Source organism: Globicephala melas, chromosome 6, assembly GCF_963455315.2.
Source record: "Globicephala melas chromosome 6, mGloMel1.2, whole genome shotgun sequence".
NCBI lineage: Eukaryota > Metazoa > Chordata > Mammalia > Artiodactyla > Delphinidae > Globicephala > Globicephala melas.
Window position 1 is genome coordinate 447,443 of NC_083319.1, and position 18,316 is coordinate 465,758.

General features: G+C 58.8%; 1 protein-coding gene across 7 annotated transcripts in view; it reads right to left on the reverse strand.

The window, feature by feature from the left end:
• Nucleotides 1-380: 380 nt before the first annotated feature.
• Nucleotides 381-18,316, reverse strand: part of CACNA1B (calcium voltage-gated channel subunit alpha1 B) — a 193,021-nt gene continuing 175,085 nt past the window's right edge. For 6 of the 7 annotated variants that reach the window (XM_060300064.1, XM_060300063.1, XM_060300061.1 and 3 more), the window contains 10 exons: nucleotides 15,735-15,831; nucleotides 12,783-12,891; nucleotides 8,245-8,352; nucleotides 7,638-7,750; nucleotides 6,733-6,860; nucleotides 4,169-4,304; nucleotides 3,904-4,020; nucleotides 2,475-2,682; nucleotides 1,992-2,233; nucleotides 381-1,603 (listed from right to left, as the gene is read on the reverse strand). In XM_060300064.1, coding sequence (XP_060156047.1) covers nucleotides 1,067-1,603; nucleotides 1,992-2,233; nucleotides 2,475-2,682; nucleotides 3,904-4,020; nucleotides 4,169-4,304; nucleotides 6,733-6,860; nucleotides 7,638-7,750; nucleotides 8,245-8,352; nucleotides 12,783-12,891; nucleotides 15,735-15,831 — 1,795 coding nt within the window. In that variant the 3' untranslated portion in view covers nucleotides 381-1,066. Of the gene's footprint in view, nucleotides 1,604-1,991; nucleotides 2,234-2,474; nucleotides 2,683-3,903; nucleotides 4,021-4,168; nucleotides 4,305-6,732; nucleotides 6,861-7,637; nucleotides 7,751-8,244; nucleotides 8,353-8,374; nucleotides 12,022-12,782; nucleotides 12,892-15,734; nucleotides 15,832-18,316 lie in introns of those variants that run through there. The other variant, XM_060300065.1, reaches the window with a different exon arrangement.

Consider the following 18,316-nt stretch of genomic DNA (forward strand, 5'->3'; position numbering starts at 1 on the left):
GTCAGGCACCCCGTCCCTGAGAATCGGGTGTAGAAAGACTGGCCGGCCCGCGCGGGCCATGCTACACGTGCCCCGCAGCCTCTACTGGTTCGAGGAAAAAGGGCAAACGGCCGCTTCATTCCAACTACGACGGACCTACTGCATGTTTTCTGCACGTTCTCCATTACATCCGCTTTCTACTCAGTTGCTGTTTGCAACAGTTTCCGCAAAGCCCACTCGCAGTCCACACAGGCCTCCCGTCCCGCCCCCGGGGGCCCGCGCGAGGGGCTAGGAGGTCAGGCACTTGGTCGAGAGCCGCGGGAGCCGGGGTGGTCTGGTCGGCCGCCTGGACTGGACACAGAGCATGTCCTCCAGCAAGCCGAGAACACACATCCTGAGAGGCTGAGGTCCTCCTATAGGTTTCATGTTTTACAGTCATGTTAACATTCCCTTCCCCATTATTCTGGTTTTTTATTTTTATTTGCTGATCAAGTATATAGAGTCAACGAACGAGTGAAGGGTGTCGTGACTAAAAATCAAAACCAACAGCAAGAACGTTGTCCAGATTTGGTCCCTGTCAGGGCTGACTGTGTCTGGGAGAGGACAGAGCATCGGCGTGTGTTTCTAGTGCCTATTTGCCATTTTAGGTACGAAGGGCGCCACCGGACTGTTGGTGTGCGGGGGCTGACGAGACCTGCTCGGTTTACCACCGACTCTGTCCTGAGGTCTCGCCCGCCCCTCTGCACCACACGTTTGCATGAAGGATGATCCGCACAAGATTCAGACCTCCTGCAAAACGTTCCCAGCACACACCTCGGATGCTGGGTCCTCCACCCAGTGCCGCTCAGCACACACAGCCGCGTCCTGTGTAGGCTCTGAGCTGTGAGACCCAGGGAGGCAGCGCGGGAGGGGGAGAGGGGGAGCCACATCCCTCTACAAACCGCTCCACCCAGCGCGAGGGAGGAGACGCAGGGGCGAGGCGGTGCTCCCGGGGCTGCGGCCCCCGCCTCAGCGCCCGAGCGCCCCCGGAGCCCAGCGCGGATGATAAAACTCATCACCTGGGACGCGCCCGCCGGTCGCGGTGCGGCTAGCACCAGTGGTCTTGGTCGGGGTGGTGGTAGCTGCGCCGCCCCCGGCCGGCCCCGCCAGAGCTGAGCCCCAGAGTGCAGTGGTAGCCGTTGGGCACCCGGCGGAGGGGATGCGACTGGGAGGTCAGGGAGGACACGTAGGAAGTCCGGGACGAGCGGCCCGAGTTGGTGGCCACGGCCTCCTCGAAGGTGAGCGTGTCCTCAGGTTGGGTGCGGGCAGCAGCCTCGCTGTCCAGACGCCGCCCCAGGTACGGGTCGGAGCCGATCCGAGAGCTGGCGGCCAGGGGCTGGCTGAGGGGGTCTCTCTGGAGCAGGGCGTTGTGTTCTGAAAGGCCACGGCTAAGCCGGCCGGGGGAGAAGGCAGGGAGGCTGGTCTGAGCCCCAGCAAAGTGGACGGGCGAGGAGTTGGCCGTCTTATAGGCGATGCTGGGACGGGGGGTCAGCGGGGTCTGGGGCAGCTGCCTCCGCCCGCCGCGGCCAGGGGTGCTAGCACCAGATGTTGGCAGCAGGGGGCTCCCGTTCGCTGAAGCACTGCCCTGCAGGAAACGGGAACACAGCAACCCCCAGTCAAAGGACAGGGCGAACAGAGCACAGCGCAGCGGAGAGCCATGGCGGGGGGGCGGGGGCGGGCAGCTGGGATGGACCCGGGGCGGCCCCAAGAGAGTCGGATGGCAGTCTGGGGATGGTGGTGACAGCAAGGGATAGGCACAGGGCCAGGGACCAGGAGACCACAGCCCAGCCCAGCTCAGTCAGAAGGAAAGCAAAGAAGGGACTGGACAGCGGGAGGGCCAGGGCTCCGCCCGGCAGGATAGACGGGCCCGGGAAGCAAGGAGCGCAGGCTTGGGCCTAGGAACCAGGACGGGAAGCGGCTCCCTCCCGGGCCCCAGGGAGCGCGGGCGAGGCGGGGTCCTGAGGCCCACGCACCTGTCTCGGGGGTCCTGGCTCCTGCCCAGCGGTTGGCGACGCGGGGTGACTGCTGAGGGAGGGCTGGGGCTGTGGCGGCTCACGGCCCCCAAAGCGGTCGCAGGAGTAGAAGCGCTGCTTCTCGGAGGAGGCGGAGGGCTGCCTTCGCTCCTGGGACCGGCCCCGCTCCTGCCTGCGCTCCCGCCGGCAGCCTGCTGGCCCGTCCCCCGGGGGCGGCCCTGGCCCCGCGGCGCTGTTGGGTGCTGGCGGGGGGAGGGGAGAAGTCAGCACAGCCAAGCCGGCGGCGAGACAGACCCCACCCCGGCCTGGCCCCCCAGGGCCAGCAGAGGGTCCCAGGGCAGAGCAGGGGTGGGGGGGGCTTCTGCCTGGTCTCAGGCTCAGGGCTGGCTGTGGGGTTGTGAGGTGCAGAAAGGAAGACGGTTCCCATGTGCTGTTGAACCCCCAACTCAAGCCACCGCCCCTAGAGAGACCCCTCGCACGCACCGCCATCTGTGTCTGCGGACGGGCTGGGCCCCTTCTCCAGGGACCTCGGCTTCCTCTCCCGGCGGCGATGGCAGCGGTGGTGATGGTGGGGGGCGGCCTGGCTGGCCGGAGCGCGGTCCAGGGCGGCGTTGCAGAGACGAGCCACGGGGGGGCGCTGGGGCGCCAGAGTGGAGATGGAGCGCTTCATGGGGCTGGCGTCTGGGGCCGGCTGCGGGCGGGGACACGGGTGGGCGCACGGTCTGAGAGTGGGGTCCAGGGAGGCCCAGGGCGGCGGGGAAGCCGCCATGACACGGGGGCTGGGCAGACCACAGGCCACGTCCCATCGGGAGGAATGGGCCTGGGACTCTATCCCTGAAGTTGGGGCATCTCCTCAGACAAGGGAGGCTGTGCCCCAGGGGGCTGGGGGGGGGAGGGGGGAGCATGGCGCCACGGAGGGCCAGGCCTGCGGTCTGGCAGGGTCCCTGGGGAGGCCCACTGCGGGGCTGGGGGTCAGGGACCACCAAGCCCCGCCCTCTCCCTGGACTGGTCTTGCCCACCCGAGACCCACCGCTTCTTCAGAAGCGCTCTTTGCACAAAATGCTGTTTGTGTGCCTGTCTGTCTCTCCCAGGCCGGGCGGGGCCCAGGAGCCCTCTTGGCCTCAGCGTCCCTACAGGACAGGGAGGTGCAAGGAAGAGGGAGCCTATTGGCCTGGCTGGAAGGATCCCGGGGGCGGGGCGGGCAGAGCTGCCTCAGCGGCCACGGTGAGACCACTGTGCCAGCCCTTCCGTCCATCCAGCACCGTGAGCCTGCTCCCCCAGGGCTGAAAGCACAACCCACGGAAACGGGCTCACCCAGAGCCACTGCTCGGGCTCAAGCAGCAAGGAGGGAGAAGAGGCGCCAGCTTGGCACCGAAGGGACGTGGCCAGGCCAGGAGGGCACCAGGCGCAGTGGGCAGAGACGGGGGAGTGAGGGCTTGGAAGAGGAATGCTCAACCCAGGGGCTGAGCCCGGGAAACAGTGCTGCAGCCCCCTGGCCAGGGGCTTCCTGCCAGGTGGTCAAGCGAGTCCCAGAGAAAGAACGTCCAGTGTCCAGAGAGGGAGCAGGGTCACCCCCAGGGCTCCGAGAGGACATGAGGGAAAGGGGTGGCTTGAGGAGGCCCTGTGTGTGATCTCTGGGGGAGTGAAGAGCTGGAGTGGGAGCGGCGTGTCCCAGAGACGGGGAAGGGCTGGGTCAGTGACGGGGCAGTGGGGACTCTTGCTGGCCTGGCCACACCTCTCGAGGCCAGCACGTGTTCTGAGGGTTCCAGACAGGGCCGGTGGTGTCCAGGCTACAGTGCATTCGGGGAGGCTCCACCCCAGCAAAGCCCGCGTGTGGGACACAAGCTCCCCCACGCCAAGTCTCCTCACCCCCAACCCCCTCCCATGACCCCAACCCTCCCAGGCCACCCACCTGAGTCTCTGCTGCCAGGCGGGGCATGGAGGCCGCTCGGCCCTGGCTCTCCAGCCCGGGTTGGGGCTCCCCGTCAGGGCCTCTCAGGGGCATGCTCTGCATCTGGACATCCACAGCCTGGGGGGACAGAAGCCCCACAGTCACACCCACCCCCATCCCACTCTCACCTTCTCCCCCATGCCAGCCTCCCCCCATCCTGCTCTCGCCCTCACCCTCCCACTCTCACCCCACCCCCAACTCGGCCCCCAGCCCTGGGAGCCCTCACCGGTTTTCCTGTCTGCACTACCGGGATCTCCGCGGAGTGGCCACGCTCCAGGGGCGTCGTCACCTCGCAGGGCACCTCCTGGGTCCTCTGAGTGGCCCAGGAGACCGACTCCTTTATGCCACCCTCTTGGGTATGTCTGTGGAGGAGAGAGGATTGTCCTGTGGGCCTGGAGGTCCATGGGCCACAGAACCTGGCTCCCACCCGCCAGAAACCTCCACCCCGACCCTGTTCTGGGCTAGAAGGAGCCCAGAGGAAGGAGGCCCCTTGAGTGTGGCCACTCTCCAGTGGAGGTACAGCAATGGTCGTGCCCTCTCAGAGTTGATGGGCAGAGAGGGGACCCTAGTCTGGGGACATCTGGCCTAGACAGGGGCTCACATGTGCGGTGGGACAAGGCCACAAACGTGCACACAGGTGAGGCATCCAGCCTGTGCGGCTGCTCCGTCAGCCCTGATGGCCCACGGCTACTCACAACTCCCCTGACCCCAGCCACGGAGGCCTTCCTGCCCTGGGTCTAGGCACAAGTGTCACCTTTGGTGAGACCACTTTTGGAGGCCTTCCCCACCACACACAACCTAACCGCCTGCCCTCTCCTTGTCAGCGTCTGTCTTTCTTATCGTGTCTCCCAAGTGGCACCACAACAGCCCAGCATTTGCCTGGGTTTCTGCTCGTTCTTGTGTACAGTGAGGCATCACATACATTCTCCGTCACCCAGGTTGAGGGGCAACAGTCACACTCTGAGCTCAGAGGTGAAGCCGGATGGCCTAAGCTGGCCACGCCGATGACCAGACGCACCATCACTGGGGTTTCTGAGAACATCCTTCATCTTCTCAAGTTGCAAGCATCTCCCCTGCACGGTGCTGTCTGGAGCTGCTCTAGCCTCAGGCAAGGCTGACCTTGAGAGGAACCACGGCCAGGAGGACGAACGCTGGCCCCAGGGTCTGGTCACCTCTGAGGTCACACCATGCCGAGGCCGGGTGGGCACTTACACCAGCCATCAGAAGGCTCAGTAAATGCCCCCACTGCCTGGCCTTGGTAGACTGGGCCCTCTCTCACGCTCAACAAAAAGGGGTGGTAACTGATTTGTGTAGAACTTATAACCCTGGAAATCAGCGACGCTCATTTCCCTGAGCCGAAAGCCCAGCTCAGATCAGTCCACAAAGACACCTCCCCACCCCCTCCCCTCCAACACACACACGGACACTCAGAACCCACTGTTTAACTTTAAATGCACAAATGGGATCGCAATCAGCATGGAGAAAGGAGAGTGCGGGAACACGGGGGCTCCCAGGGGCCGGGAGGCCAGCCCTCAGGGCCTGCATGCACTCAAGAGTGCGGTTTTCGCACGGGAGCGCTACCAGTTGTGCTTAGGTTCTCCCAGTGTCCCGTGGCCTCTCCACCTCTGGACTTGTGCCACCGCAGTGTCAACCCCTGTCCCATGAGCTCGGGCTAGGGAGGTGACTTGCTGTGGCCAATGGGGCACAAGGAGAGGCCTGAACGCCTGCACCCTAACCCTTCCCCTCGGGCTGTTCTCCGGCCTCCCCACACCGATCAGTCCAGACACAGGAGGTGAGAATATGCTGTCCTGGGCCCGCTGGCCCCACAGGAGCGGGCCTGGGCCCAGAGCACTTGGGCCTGGCTTCCTAAGTACAGCAGTTTATTACTCAGCAAAAGCCACCTGACCCACAGTCCATGACCCCAAATCAGGCTTCAAAAAGAGTGTCCGGAACAGGCACAGGAGAGGAAGAAACCGGGAGCCCTAGCCATGCTTGCTGTCCGGCCTTGTGGTTCTCCAGAACGGCAAGTGGGCGTGAGGCCCACCCTCAGCCCCTGCCGGCGAGACAGAGCGCACGTTCCTGCTTTGGGCTCAACCAATGAGCTGCTTTGGTCAACGGGATGTTAGCAGATGTGGGACACCCGCTCTGACTGGGGGCGGTGGCTGAGAGGGTCCTGCCCCCCAGTGCGGCTCAGCCTGGCACCAGCTACCACCCCTCACAGTGCCACAGGGATGCCTATTCTGGACCACTTGGTTTTTGGGTCGTTACCAAGAGTTACGTGATAGGGAAAGACCTTGCCAACTTGTCTACAAAACAGACATCAATATCAAAATGGAGATCTGAGAGGGAAAGTGTCTTAAAGGAAGATGAGAACATGAACAGGCCATTAACAAAAAGCGGTGAGAAGCTGAGGTGGAAACAGATACCTTCTTAATGGTCTGCAGGCACCGAAGGCCAGCGAGGAAGCAGAGGGGAGCCCTCACCTGAGAAAGAGGTTCCCGCAGTGGGAGGCATGGGCTGGAATAGCAGACTGTCTAAATCAGGTGACCCCGGTGCCGTCAGAGCACCTGTCTACTGTTACAGGAATTAGCCTCAGACGCACCACAGAACCGGCTCCGGCGGCAGACTGGACCAGCTGGACCCACCGCGAAGCATCTGGGTGGAGGTGGGTGTGGCTGGGTGGAGGTGAGACCCAAGGGCTCCCTGTCCTGGGGCACTGCCCACGGGAGCCCCGGGGGGACCCCTGCCCTCCTCCCGCCAAGGCCCCACGCTCTGCCCGGTGGTACTCACACTGCCCCGCCATTGCTGAGGGAGGCCGAGCTCTTCTGCCGAAGGAAAACCCGGGCTCCGCGGAGCACGGCCGGCTGCGTCTGCTCCAGCGTGGCCTTCAGAGGGTGGAACAGGGACACGGGGCCCATCTGCAGAAGGGGTGCCAGGAGGAGGGTCTCTGAGGCCGGGGACGCCCCATGGACCCCAGGCACCAAGGTGCTCGGCCACCTGTCCGGAACCCCCAGGGCAGGATGGGGATCCCTGGGTCTGCCCTTCGCCCATCAGAAGCCCATTCCCAATCTGGCCTGTAAGTGACTTCAGGACAGTCATTTCATTTCTTGGAGCCTCAGTTTCCCTTCCTACACAATTTGGGGACTGGATCTGATTACAAATGGCAAGAAGATTTCATCTCATCATCAACTTGGATTGACTGGTAGAGGCTGCCAGAGTCCCAGGTTGAGCAGAATTCGGAGGAGATTTCAGGGCTGGGGTGTGGGCACCAGACACTTCGCACCCCGGGGGTGAATGTCCTGAGTGCTGGACACAGGACAACTTTATCGATGAGAGTCTACACACAGTCACCAAAGGTTTTGGCTGTGTGGTGAAGTCGTCATCTTTGAAGGATGACCTCTGGAAGGAAGTCCTCCAAACTATCCCAGCCAGAGGCATGAGTGGGACACATCATGACCCTGGGCAGTAGGTTTGAACCTCTTTGGGCCCCGCCTGTGTGCACCTCCCACTAACGGAAGCACAGGATATATGGGGTTTCTGACTCTGTGGGCCAGAGAGGCGGCCGCAAGAACCTCTCATCTTCCTTTTTTTCCCGCTGCACTTTCTTCAAGAAGGGGCTGGGTCCCCTCTGCTGCCAAACAGTGGAAGGTGGCAGAGTCTCGGGGTTACTTCCTGGAACTCCTGGAACCTGGTACCTGGGACAGGCCTCCGGGAGCTTGGTGAATCTGGTCTCTGGTGGTTTTGTTCTGTTTGTAGAAGTCGAATATCATCAGAGCTGCGTACACTTTCCCCACTGTCATCTCATCGGCTGCAGAGCACGGCAGGCAAGGGAGGGAATACGAGAGAAGCGGGACATGCGGGGTGGGCTGGGGTGAGGAGCCAGCAGCCACCACGAGGACTCCTGGACCCGCGGGCGGGACCGTGGGGCTTGGCCCACCTGGAGCTGCACTGACTCTTCCCCAGGCCCCACCGGGCTCCACCCAACACAGCACAGCTCAGCTTAACCCCAGACACCTCATCCTTCCGCCAGCTCCAACTGTAGGCGTCTCCCTACCTTTCCTCTGCATTTTCTGAAGGGAATCCCCCACACTAGGAGTGTGGGTGACTCTGCCCAATGGAATATGGCCCAGACATCTCCTCCCACAGCCCCTGGCACCCACCTTGGAGACGAGTGCTCTGGGCTACCAAGGACGTGAGCCCTCCTCTCCAAGGTGACTCAACTGCCCTCACCCAGGACTCCCTGCTCTGCCTCTGGGTGCGACAGAAGAGGGGTGGGCAGGGGGAGTTTCTCACCCTACTTACGTTTATGGGGCGGCACCAGTAAATCCAGGGTCTTCTGGGGCAGATTGGCCCACACAGAGGAAATCTCCTTCCTCAGCTCTGCGTCACACTGATGCTGCTTTGTGCCAGCTGGGGCAGGATAAGGGCGGGAAGGGAGGAGAGATGTTAGGAGCCATCCCACAGCCCCCTCGGGGGAACAGGCGGAGCTGGGGTGGGCGGGGAGAGACCCCGTGCTGGAGGAAAGGTGCAGGGGGGAGAAACACTGCCTTGGAGGCTGGTCAAAGCGCTCCCCGCCAGAACCTGTCTAAAGAGGTGTGGGAGCTGAGCCGCCCAGTGGCGAGGGTGAGAGGGCGTGTAGGCGTGGGTGGCGATGGGATTGGGCAGGGACACCGCAGTGTTCCAGCCATTCATCAATCATTCCATAAAAGTTACTGAGCGCCCACCGAACACCAGGTGTTGTTCTAGGTGAGGGAACAAATCCAAAGGAAGCTGCCCTTGTGGAGGTACATGATTTTAGTCTACGATAAAGTAGCAGTAAGTTAAAAATCCAGTCTGTTGGATACAGGAAAAACCAAGAGGGGAGGGACAGGAACTATCAGGAGGGCTGCAGTTTGGACAGAACGGTCAGGAAAGGGCTCACGGGACCCTGAAGGGGGCCAGGGAGCCAGGAGGGCGAGGCTGGAGCAGAGGGAGAGGACGTGCAGGTGGGGGCCGCTGAGACAGGAAGCAGCAGAGGGTCCAAGCAGAGGAATAAAGTACTCTGATCCATCTTTTTGTAAACATCGTGTTTATTAAAGTGTGATTTACGTACATAAACATTCACCCTGTTAGTTCTCCCACTCTGTGAACTTTGGTAAATGCATATGACCGTGGATCCACCATCACAATCCAGGCAGGAGCTCGGCACCCCTGCCCAGCTCCCTCCGTACCCTTTGTGGCCCACCCCTTCGCCCTCTCCCAGGGCCCTGGCATCAGCGATGTGTTTTCTGTCTCAACTGTTTCATCTTCTCAGAATGTCATACAAATGGCTTCACACAACATGCTGTCGAGTCTGACTTTTCACCCAGCACGATGCATCTGAGCCCCACCCACGCACATCGGTAGCCTGTTTCTCTGTTGCTGAGTGAGAACCGTCTCATCGCACAGACACACCACAGTTTGATTATCCGTCACCATGTGGCTGATGGTTGAGTTGTTTACAGTTTGGCACGATTATGAATAAAGCCACAAACTTTAGCGTATAGGTTTTTGTGTGCGTGTATACTTTCATGTCATCTCCCTTAGGAGTGGGATGCCTGGGCCACACGATCAAGAACGGTGAAGCTGTTTTCCAAAGCGGCGGCACCACTGTGTCCACACTAGGAACACGAGAACTCGAGTTTTCTGCGTTCTCATCAGTACTTACCGTTGTCATTCTTTAAACGGCTGAAACACTTTATTCTTTTTGCAAAATTGTTTTTGTTCCTCAAGTTTGTGTGCTTTTCTAGGTATATTTTAGAATCAGTTTATAAATTCCAACCCAGAAAGCCTGTTGGGGTTTTGCCTGGCATAACACTGAGCCTACCGATCCATATGAGAACTGTCGGTACTGAGCCTCCCAATGAACACGATGCCGTGCTTGGCTCATTTATTAAAGAAGACCCCTTCGGTCGATGTTCTGAAATTCGCAGCATACACTCTAGCATATATATTTTTAGAGTTAGCCAGTGATTTGATGGTTTTGGTGCAATTTTAATGGAACTTTTTCAATGTCAGTTGTTAATTGCTAATCTATAGAAATACATTTGCTTTTCATATACTGACCTTGCTGTACTCAGGTATTAGTTTCAGTAACTTCTTCTCACAGCTTTAAACAACAGAAATATATTGTCTCAGTTCTGGAGGCCAGAAGCTCAAAATCAAGGTATCGACAAGGCTGTGATCCCTTGGGAGGCTCTAATGAAGAAGCTTCTTGTCTCTTCCTAGCTTCTGGTGGTTCCCAGCAATCCTTGGTATTCCTAGGCTCGTAGATGCTTTGGTTTTATTAACTTTTTATTTGATTCTTTAAGATTCTCTGTATAGATAATCATGTCAGTCATGAATAGAGACAATTTTATTTATTTCTTTCCAATTGGTACACCTCTTATTTCTTTTTCTTGACTTGTTACAATGGCTAGAGCCTCAAGTATGATATTGAACAAAAATGGCGACAGGAGACATCCTTGCCTCGTTACTGATCTTAGGGGGAAAGGAGCCAGGCTTTCTCTGTTAAGCATGTCATCAGCTGTAGGTTTATCATAGATATCCTTGATCAGATTGAGGAAGTTTGCTTTCATTTCTAGTTTATGTAGAATTTATGTATCATAAATGGATGTTGAATTTTGTCAAAGCTTTTTCTGCATCTATTGAGATAATCATATAGTTTTTCCTCCTTGATATATTAAGTTATATTGATTGATTTTTAAACTTGAACCCACCTTGCATTTTTCATTCCTGGGATAAACCCTACTTTAATCAACATGTTCAGTTCGCTAAAGTTGTGTTGAAAATTTTATTGTTCATATTCATGAGGAATGTTTGTCTGTAATTTTTTTGCTTGTAATGTCTCTGTCAGTTTTGGTATCAGAGTAATGCTGGCCTCGTAAAATAAATTGGGAAATACCTTCTCTTTTTCTACTGTCTACAGGACTTTGTATAGAATTATTTCCTCCTTAAACGTCTGGTTGACTTCATCAATGAAACAAATTGGGCCCATGATTTTCTTTGTTGGAAGATTTTTAACTATGAATTTAATTTATTTAATATATACAGCATTACTAAGGTTACCTATTTCCTTTTATTTTTCCAGGTTATCTATTTTTGAATGAGCCTCATAGTTTGTGTCAAGGAATTTTTCCATTTCATTTAAGTTACTGAAGTTATTGACATAAAGTTGTTTACAAAATTTCCCTGTTATCCATTTAATGTCAGCAGGATCTACAGTGATATTCCCTCTTTCGTTCCTTATATTGGTTATTTTTTATCTATTTTTCGTGATCAGGCTAGCTAGAGGTTTGATAATTTTACTGGTTTGATTTTTAACATGATCATTCTGGCTGTTGTGTTGAAGGTAGACTGAAAGAGGCAAGGGCAGAAGCAGACCAGTTAGAAGGTTACTGCAACAACCCAGTCAAGAAGAACAAGAGTGACTTGGACCAGGAGGTGGCAGTAGGAAAGGTTGGACAAGTGATCATATTCTAAGTGTATTTTGAAGGTGGAGTCAGAAGATACTATACGGGTTCAGATATGGATCAGAAGTAGGGTAAGAAAAGAAAGTAGGACAGAAAAACGACTGCAAAAGTTTTGGCTTGAGCAACTCTAACAGCAGTTTCCACTGATGGAGGCAGGGAGGAATCTGGGGAGTATCTGGGACTCGAGGGCCAGCACGTGAACGCTGGATGCTCACTGGGCCTCCAAGTACAGACGGTGAATAATTTATCGGGTATATAAGCCTGGGGTGTAGGAGCAGACCTGGACTAAAAATACAAAATTGGAATTCACAACGTTGGAAGCCATGGGAAAAGGTGAGAATGTATGCCTGAGGCACACAGTGACCTTCAGAGGTTGGGAGAAGACAGAAAAAGAGACACAAAGGGGTTTCACACAGAAGGGAGTCACAACTGCGGAAAGGCTGTGGACAGGTCCGTAAGGCAAGGGCTGAGAAGGGGAGGTCCCTGCGGAGCTTGACAAGAGCAGTTCCAACAAAGCTTTGCACTGAAAGATGGACTGCAGACTAGGAAAGGAGAAATCAGAGACAATGCAGACCTGTGTCTCCTGTGGCTAAGAAGGAGAGAAGAAAAAGAGAGAAGTCGATGGAAGGGGAAGAGAAAAACTTTAAAAATAGGAAAAATAACAGCACATTTACATATTGATAGAAATAATCCAGCAGAGAGAGAAAGTTGACCGGGCAAGAAATAGAATACAGAATTTCTGTCATGACATCCTTGGGTAGATGATGAAAACAGGGCAGAGTGTGCGAGCGGGAGGACTGGCCTCTGCTCATCTGCTACACGAGAGAGGGCGGAGCTCAAGGGCACGGGTGCAGGGAGGAAGGCCATGCGGGGGGAGGGCCCCTCTGGTGACTCATGTTCTCTGCGAAGGGGAAGCTGTCATCACATGCGGTGGGGAGGGGAGGTTCATTTCCTCCTTGGTGTGGCTCAGGCTGTGTCGTTCTACCAGTAACTCCGGAGAGGGCCTGATGGGGGAATTGGGCTCACTATGGGGAAGGGGCAGACTATTCACCCCATGAGGGGTACTGGCTCATGTGACGCTGGCTCCAACACTGCAGAACTCTGGGAAATCTGGAGTCATTCCATTTCACTCCACCTCAGCTTCCTCACGTGAAAATGGGATCACTGCAGCACTAACGTGCAGGATGGTTTCGGGGGACAAGATCGGTCTGACAGAGGTACCAGGGGCAGTCGTGCTCCATCCAGTCCAGACAGGCCCCTCCTCCCGCCCCTGCACAGCTGCCTGGGGCGGCTCCCAGGGGCGCTCGCGCAGCCCTGGCTTTGTGCCTCCCTCAAGGCTGGCTTGCTCACCTGGAGCCAGCTTGATCTCCAGTGCGGTCCGGATGAGGGCCATCAGCGTGGACGTGAAGTGGACGGTCATGTCCTCGTTGGAGATGGGCATGTTCATACGAACGAGGCGCTGGGGACAAGGGGGCAGGTCAGGGCCAGGCCTCCCAGGGTGCCCCCGCCACAGGGCTACACAGTGCTCGAGGGCCCTGGAGGCTGAGCTTGGCCTCCCAGAGGTGGTCCCTGCAGGTGCCCAGGACCAAGAGAGGTTGGATGCATGGGAGTTTTGCCAGCATTTACACTACCCCTGGACCCCCACCCTCATCTGAGCTGAGGGTTCCCTTGGCTGCACAAAAGTAGAAGTCCAGGTACATCTTGTACAACGGGGCCAGGCCATAAGTCTGGATCCCTCTGAAAGAACAGGCATGTCTCAGCCAGAGGGGCCCTTGCCCACTGCCCATGACAGAACAAGTGTGTGGCCTAGGCTGAAGAGGGGTGTGGGCCGGCTGCAGAACCCCTGAGGCAGCCCACAGACAGGAGCACTGGACGACGGGTGGGGCAGCCAAGACCACAGACTCAGAGGTCAGCTCCCAGTGAGGAGACCCACAGCCCCGGGAAGCCTCTGCCTCTCACCACCCAGCTACGGGGCCAGGAAGAGATGCTTGATGCCGCCAGCCCAAGGCAGCAAGGGAAGCCTTAGAGAGCAGCTCCTTCCAGGGGGAAGGACCCACACAGATGTGACTGAACAGGGCCTCAGGCTCAGCCAGCTGCCTGGGGACCCAGGGCTATCCCACAGGAACACAAGTGCTCGGACCAGACTGGGAGCCCTGCAAGCTTGCTCCCTGTTTCCCCATCAGGTGAACAGCCCCCTTTCCTCTCTTCCATTTTCCAGGACAGAACAGCTGGAGACAGGTGTGCCCCTGAGGCTCTGAGAACTTATGCGATCTCCAGGAGGAAAAGGGTCTCAGGTGTGTCTGGAACGTCCTGAGCATTGGGGGGCCACCTCGCCTGCCAAGTAGAGCCCTCAGGGCACCGTGAGCCCCCTGTCCTCTCCCATCCAGGATGGGAGCTAGAGGTGGGGGCACAGGGCCCCTCCCTGGGGTCTGCCTGCCCTCTGCCAAGCCTGCACCCTGTGACAGGGCAGCCTCTCTGTCCCTTCTCTGGTTAGGGCCACTCTGCCCCCAGGCCTGCCCCCAGCATCCTGGCACCAAATCCAGTCTTCAGCCTGATGGAGGGCAGGTGGCTAGAGACACGAGCCCAGACTCCTTCCCCTAATGCTGGCAAAGCCCCACTTGGCACCTCCAATCATGGTCCTAGGACCTTGCTGGTCACCTGTGTGACACACACGGCTTCCCAGAGCACGGTGTCCCTGGAGACCAGCACCGATGGCAGTGGGAGAGGCAGAGGGGTTCCACGCCAGGGGAGAGTCAGGGAGTCAGGGGCCAGCGGGAAGGAGGGGCAAGCAGGTGTTTTCCAAGAGAGGAGAGCTCCGTCCGGGGCACCTTTACCAGAGCCCCTTCTGCCTGCCCAGGCCCGGGAGAGCCAGGAATCTCAGGGAGCAGCAAAGGGGCGAGACCAGGGCAAACAGACAGGAGTCTCTGCCTGGGCCTAGACCCTCTTGGACATGGCACTCTGTGCATCTCCTGACCCTCCCCAGCTCACCAAGCCCATCCACTTCCACCCACCACGAGGCCTCACCTGGTCTCTTCACTGCCAGAACGTGGAGTTGGCCAGCACACCCGGGGAGGAACTCCAAAGGCTACCCCGTCACGGCCCTGGCTGCCCACCCTGGCCCCAGGTGTCAGCGTGGACACAGCTCTCCTTCTTGGGGACAAAGCTACAGCCTTTCATGCACGGCCTCCAGGCAGGCTCGACTCACATGCCGGGCAGGGGAGGACCAAGGAAGACACTAGAGGCGTCTGCATATGGCCTGGAGGAGCCACTTAGCTCCCAGAGGCTGTGCTGAGCCAGGGGAGAGATGCAAGCCCAGAATCGAGCACAGAGACAGACAGTGTGGACAGAATCAGAAAGATGAAAGCTCTGGTGGGAAGCCTGCTCAGAGAGGGAGACAGCAGTCAGGCCCCAGACACTTGCTGGCTGAGTCTCCGGAGCACTGAGGCTCTTGAGAGGGCGGAACGCTGGAGGGATGGGAGGTGCTTACTCACCAAGGGGGTGACGGAGGATGCAGGGGCAGGTGGGAGCAGGCTTGGGGATGGGGCCATGTGGCCTGCTCGCCCACCCGGGAGGGAGGCCTGGCGGTGTCCTCAGTTTACCCCCCTCCTTGCAGCTCAGCCGCTGGGCCCTCAGCAGCAGGGTGGGAGGGACATGGGACCGTCCAGGCCCCAGAGGCTGTTCTCACCCCACAGGGCCCTCTGGAGCGCCAGGAATGAAGGCAGGATGCCTCTCTCCAGCACCCTTCCTTCTTAAGGCTCCGTGAACCCACGAAGCCCTAGAGACAACGCTCCCTCCCCAGCCCGGGAAGTTCTGCACATGCGGGGCTGGGGGCGGGCTCCTCAGGTGCACCCTGCAGAGACCTTGCAGGCCGCTGCTCCCCCAGGGTCGGACCCTCAGGGCTAGACAACTCCACCCACATCAGGGGCTTAGGGGACAGAGGAGCAGAGTGTGGTCCTGAGCTCGGAACAAAAACAGGCTCTGTCAAAAAAGCTGGCCTGTCCCCTCCTTTCTAGGGAAGAGAAGGGAAGGAGAAGAGGCAGCTGGTGGGCTCCAGCTCCATGTTCCCGAGCCTCCCCGGGGGCTCTCAGAGGGGCAGCCCTGGGGGACAAGGGGCCAGTGCAGGGACACCTCGTGGTGTCTGCTTCCCTCTGTTTGGGAAGGAAGCAGAGATGTTCGGGGCAGAGAAGAGAAAGAAACAGTGAGACAGCACAGCAGCAGACAAACAGATGGACAAGCCCCAGAAGAGACACGGGAGCCCGGCCGCAGCACAGACAGCCTGCGGGGTGTGGGCGAGGGGTCTACCTTGTATGCAACTCGAGCAGGGCATTTCTTCCCCAGCCCCAGGGGCGGGGACATGTGTTTCAGCATCTCAAACATATCATTGTAACTGATGCGCCCACTGGAGGCCCGGCCCACAGGACAGAGGCAGAGTGGGGTCCACGGGAGGGGCGCAGCAGGAGGGAAGGGGGAGGAAGCAGACAAGAAAACAGAGCCAGTTAACCAGCGTCGGATTAAATGACAAAACAGGTCAAATGAGGGATCTCTCTGCTGGGCTCGATCCCCTCCTTGCCCCAGCCTCACCTCCGCACCCTGGTCCCACGCAGGGAGCGGGCAGGGGGGCATCTGAGCTAATGAACATGGAGGGAATGACAGGCTGCATCGGGGCGGCTTTGGGTTGTCAACTCTGATTTTACACTTTCAGAAGCCACGGGTAATGCCAAACTGGAAAAGAGCTGTTTCACCATGCCAGGGCAGCTGGCAGAGTTAAGTGACCAGCAAGGCCGGCTGGAGATCCACAGCAGAGACGTCAGCTTGCCTGATGAGCCAATTCACGCTCAATTGGCTTCCAAGTTAGCCGAGAGGCTTAAGAAGTGGAGAAAAGTCTGAAGCAGGCCAGAAAACGAGAGCGAGAGCCACGCTGTTCTGCAGGGAGCCCCGAGGCTCTAGAGACGAAGTCCACGGGGCCAGAGCTCCAGGCCCAGAGACACCCGAGGCCGGCCCGGGGCAGGGCTGCTGCTGGGTCACGGCTGGGTGGGAAATGGGAGACTGCAGAGGGGGCGGGGGGGCAGCTGGGGTGAGATGTGGCTTGGTGCCACTCTTGTACCCTCCTGAGAGCACGCCAGGAAGGGCTGGGACCAACATAAGGGATAAGGCTCCAGACTCAGGGAGGTGTCCAGGGGTTGTTGACTGTGTCTCCTCCGAGGCAGATGGGCCACCAGTCCTGAAGCCTCACCTCCACCCCTGGGATGGCTGCCTACGGGACCTGCTTGGGCTCCCAGAGACACAGGCGGGTTCAGGCCACCGAAGAGAGAAGGCGGACAGCCTTCTCCTGGCAGGTGGATCCACCCCAGGGTCTGGCCCTCCTCCCAGGGCTCCTGGGCTCAGCTGAGTGGCCCCATCCAGAGGTGAAGCAGGACCTGTCTTTGGCCCCCACTGCCTCCGCCCTCTCCTCCCCCCAGCAAGCAGAAAGCCCTGGGCTGTTGGCCTCTCCTGGCAGAGGGGCAGCTGCTCCTGGTCTACGTGCGCCCACACCCCCTCCTCGGGGGCCCTTGGCCTCTGGACTGTCTGACCTTCAGTCCACCTTCAAGAGCCCGGAGGCAAATCCGGGTGAGACACCTGCTTCCCTGGCACAGGTGGGACCCGGTCCCCATCCTCACGGCCCAGCCAGAAAGCTCTGTGCACACCGTCTCGTGAGGCTGCCTGTCCCCAGCCAGCTGGAGGGGTCGGGAGTCAGATGGGGAACCGAAGTGTCCAGGAGGTTGGAGTGCAGGCAGGACAGGGCAGGAGGGGCGAGAGGTGAGGTGTCATCATTCCCAAACCAGGCAGGGAGTGTGTGCTGTGTCTGCATTTCGGGCAGGGAAGGGTATGTCAGTTGGAGTAGCACACCTGGCTGGCCAACCTACGAGGGCAGGTCCTCCCTAAGCCAACGGGCGGCGCAAGACAACGCAACAAACTGTACATATCCTTATAATGAATCCGGCAACTGGAAAGGAAACGTCACAGGTCATGGCAACCGAGGCACGAGGAGCCCGTCCCACCCGTCCAGCCTTGCGCAGTCTGGAGGTGGAGCCGGGGCAGGCTGGACAGGCGGCTCCCGGCTGGAGCCTGGGCCAGAGAGCCCCAGGAGGCGCGGCGGCCCGCAGACAGTTTCCAGAGCCCACTGCAGCCGGGAGACGTTCCTTACAGAACAGCCTCGGGCCCTGTGTGTCCACCTGCACACAGCACCCCTGGGCCTCGTTCACGGCTGTCTGGCCGCCCCTCCCCTCACTCCCTGAGTGCCTGAGCCCCCAGGGCCTTCTCTGCACACCTGGCTCTCCTGACCATCCCTGCCTCTCTGAGCACACCGTGTCCTTCCCTGGGGTCTGCGGGTCTGGCTAAGGGTCCCTCTTGTCCCCGGGTGGGCACCCCAGCCCACGCTGACGCTTGCCTTTCCTGCAAGATGGCCCCCTCAGTCTCACCAACTCCAAACTGTGTTGCGCTCACTTCTGGGAAAGAGGGAGTGAAGAGGAAGCCCCATTCCGGCCTCACGCAAGGTGCTTGCTAACCTTGTGGACCCAAGGGACCAGCACAAAGAGGCTGGAAGCCTGGCGGAGGCACAGCCCCTACCGTCACCCCTGTTCCTCGGCCCATCTTCTCTCTTCTGCCATCAAACCCCTCAGCCGCCACCAGGGGAAAAGTGGGGGCCTGATCCTGTCACGCTGGTTCCAAAGCTGTTCTCTCTGTCTATAAAACGAAGTCAAAGCTAGCTGTTTGGCCACCTTGCAGCCCCTCTGCGATGCGCCTTCCCTGCGAGCCAGGCACCCAGCCCCTTCCCATGCCCCCGCCCCCACCCTCCTCTAGAGCGAGCTCCGTCCACCCCACTCCTTCAGTTCAGCTCAGCTGCC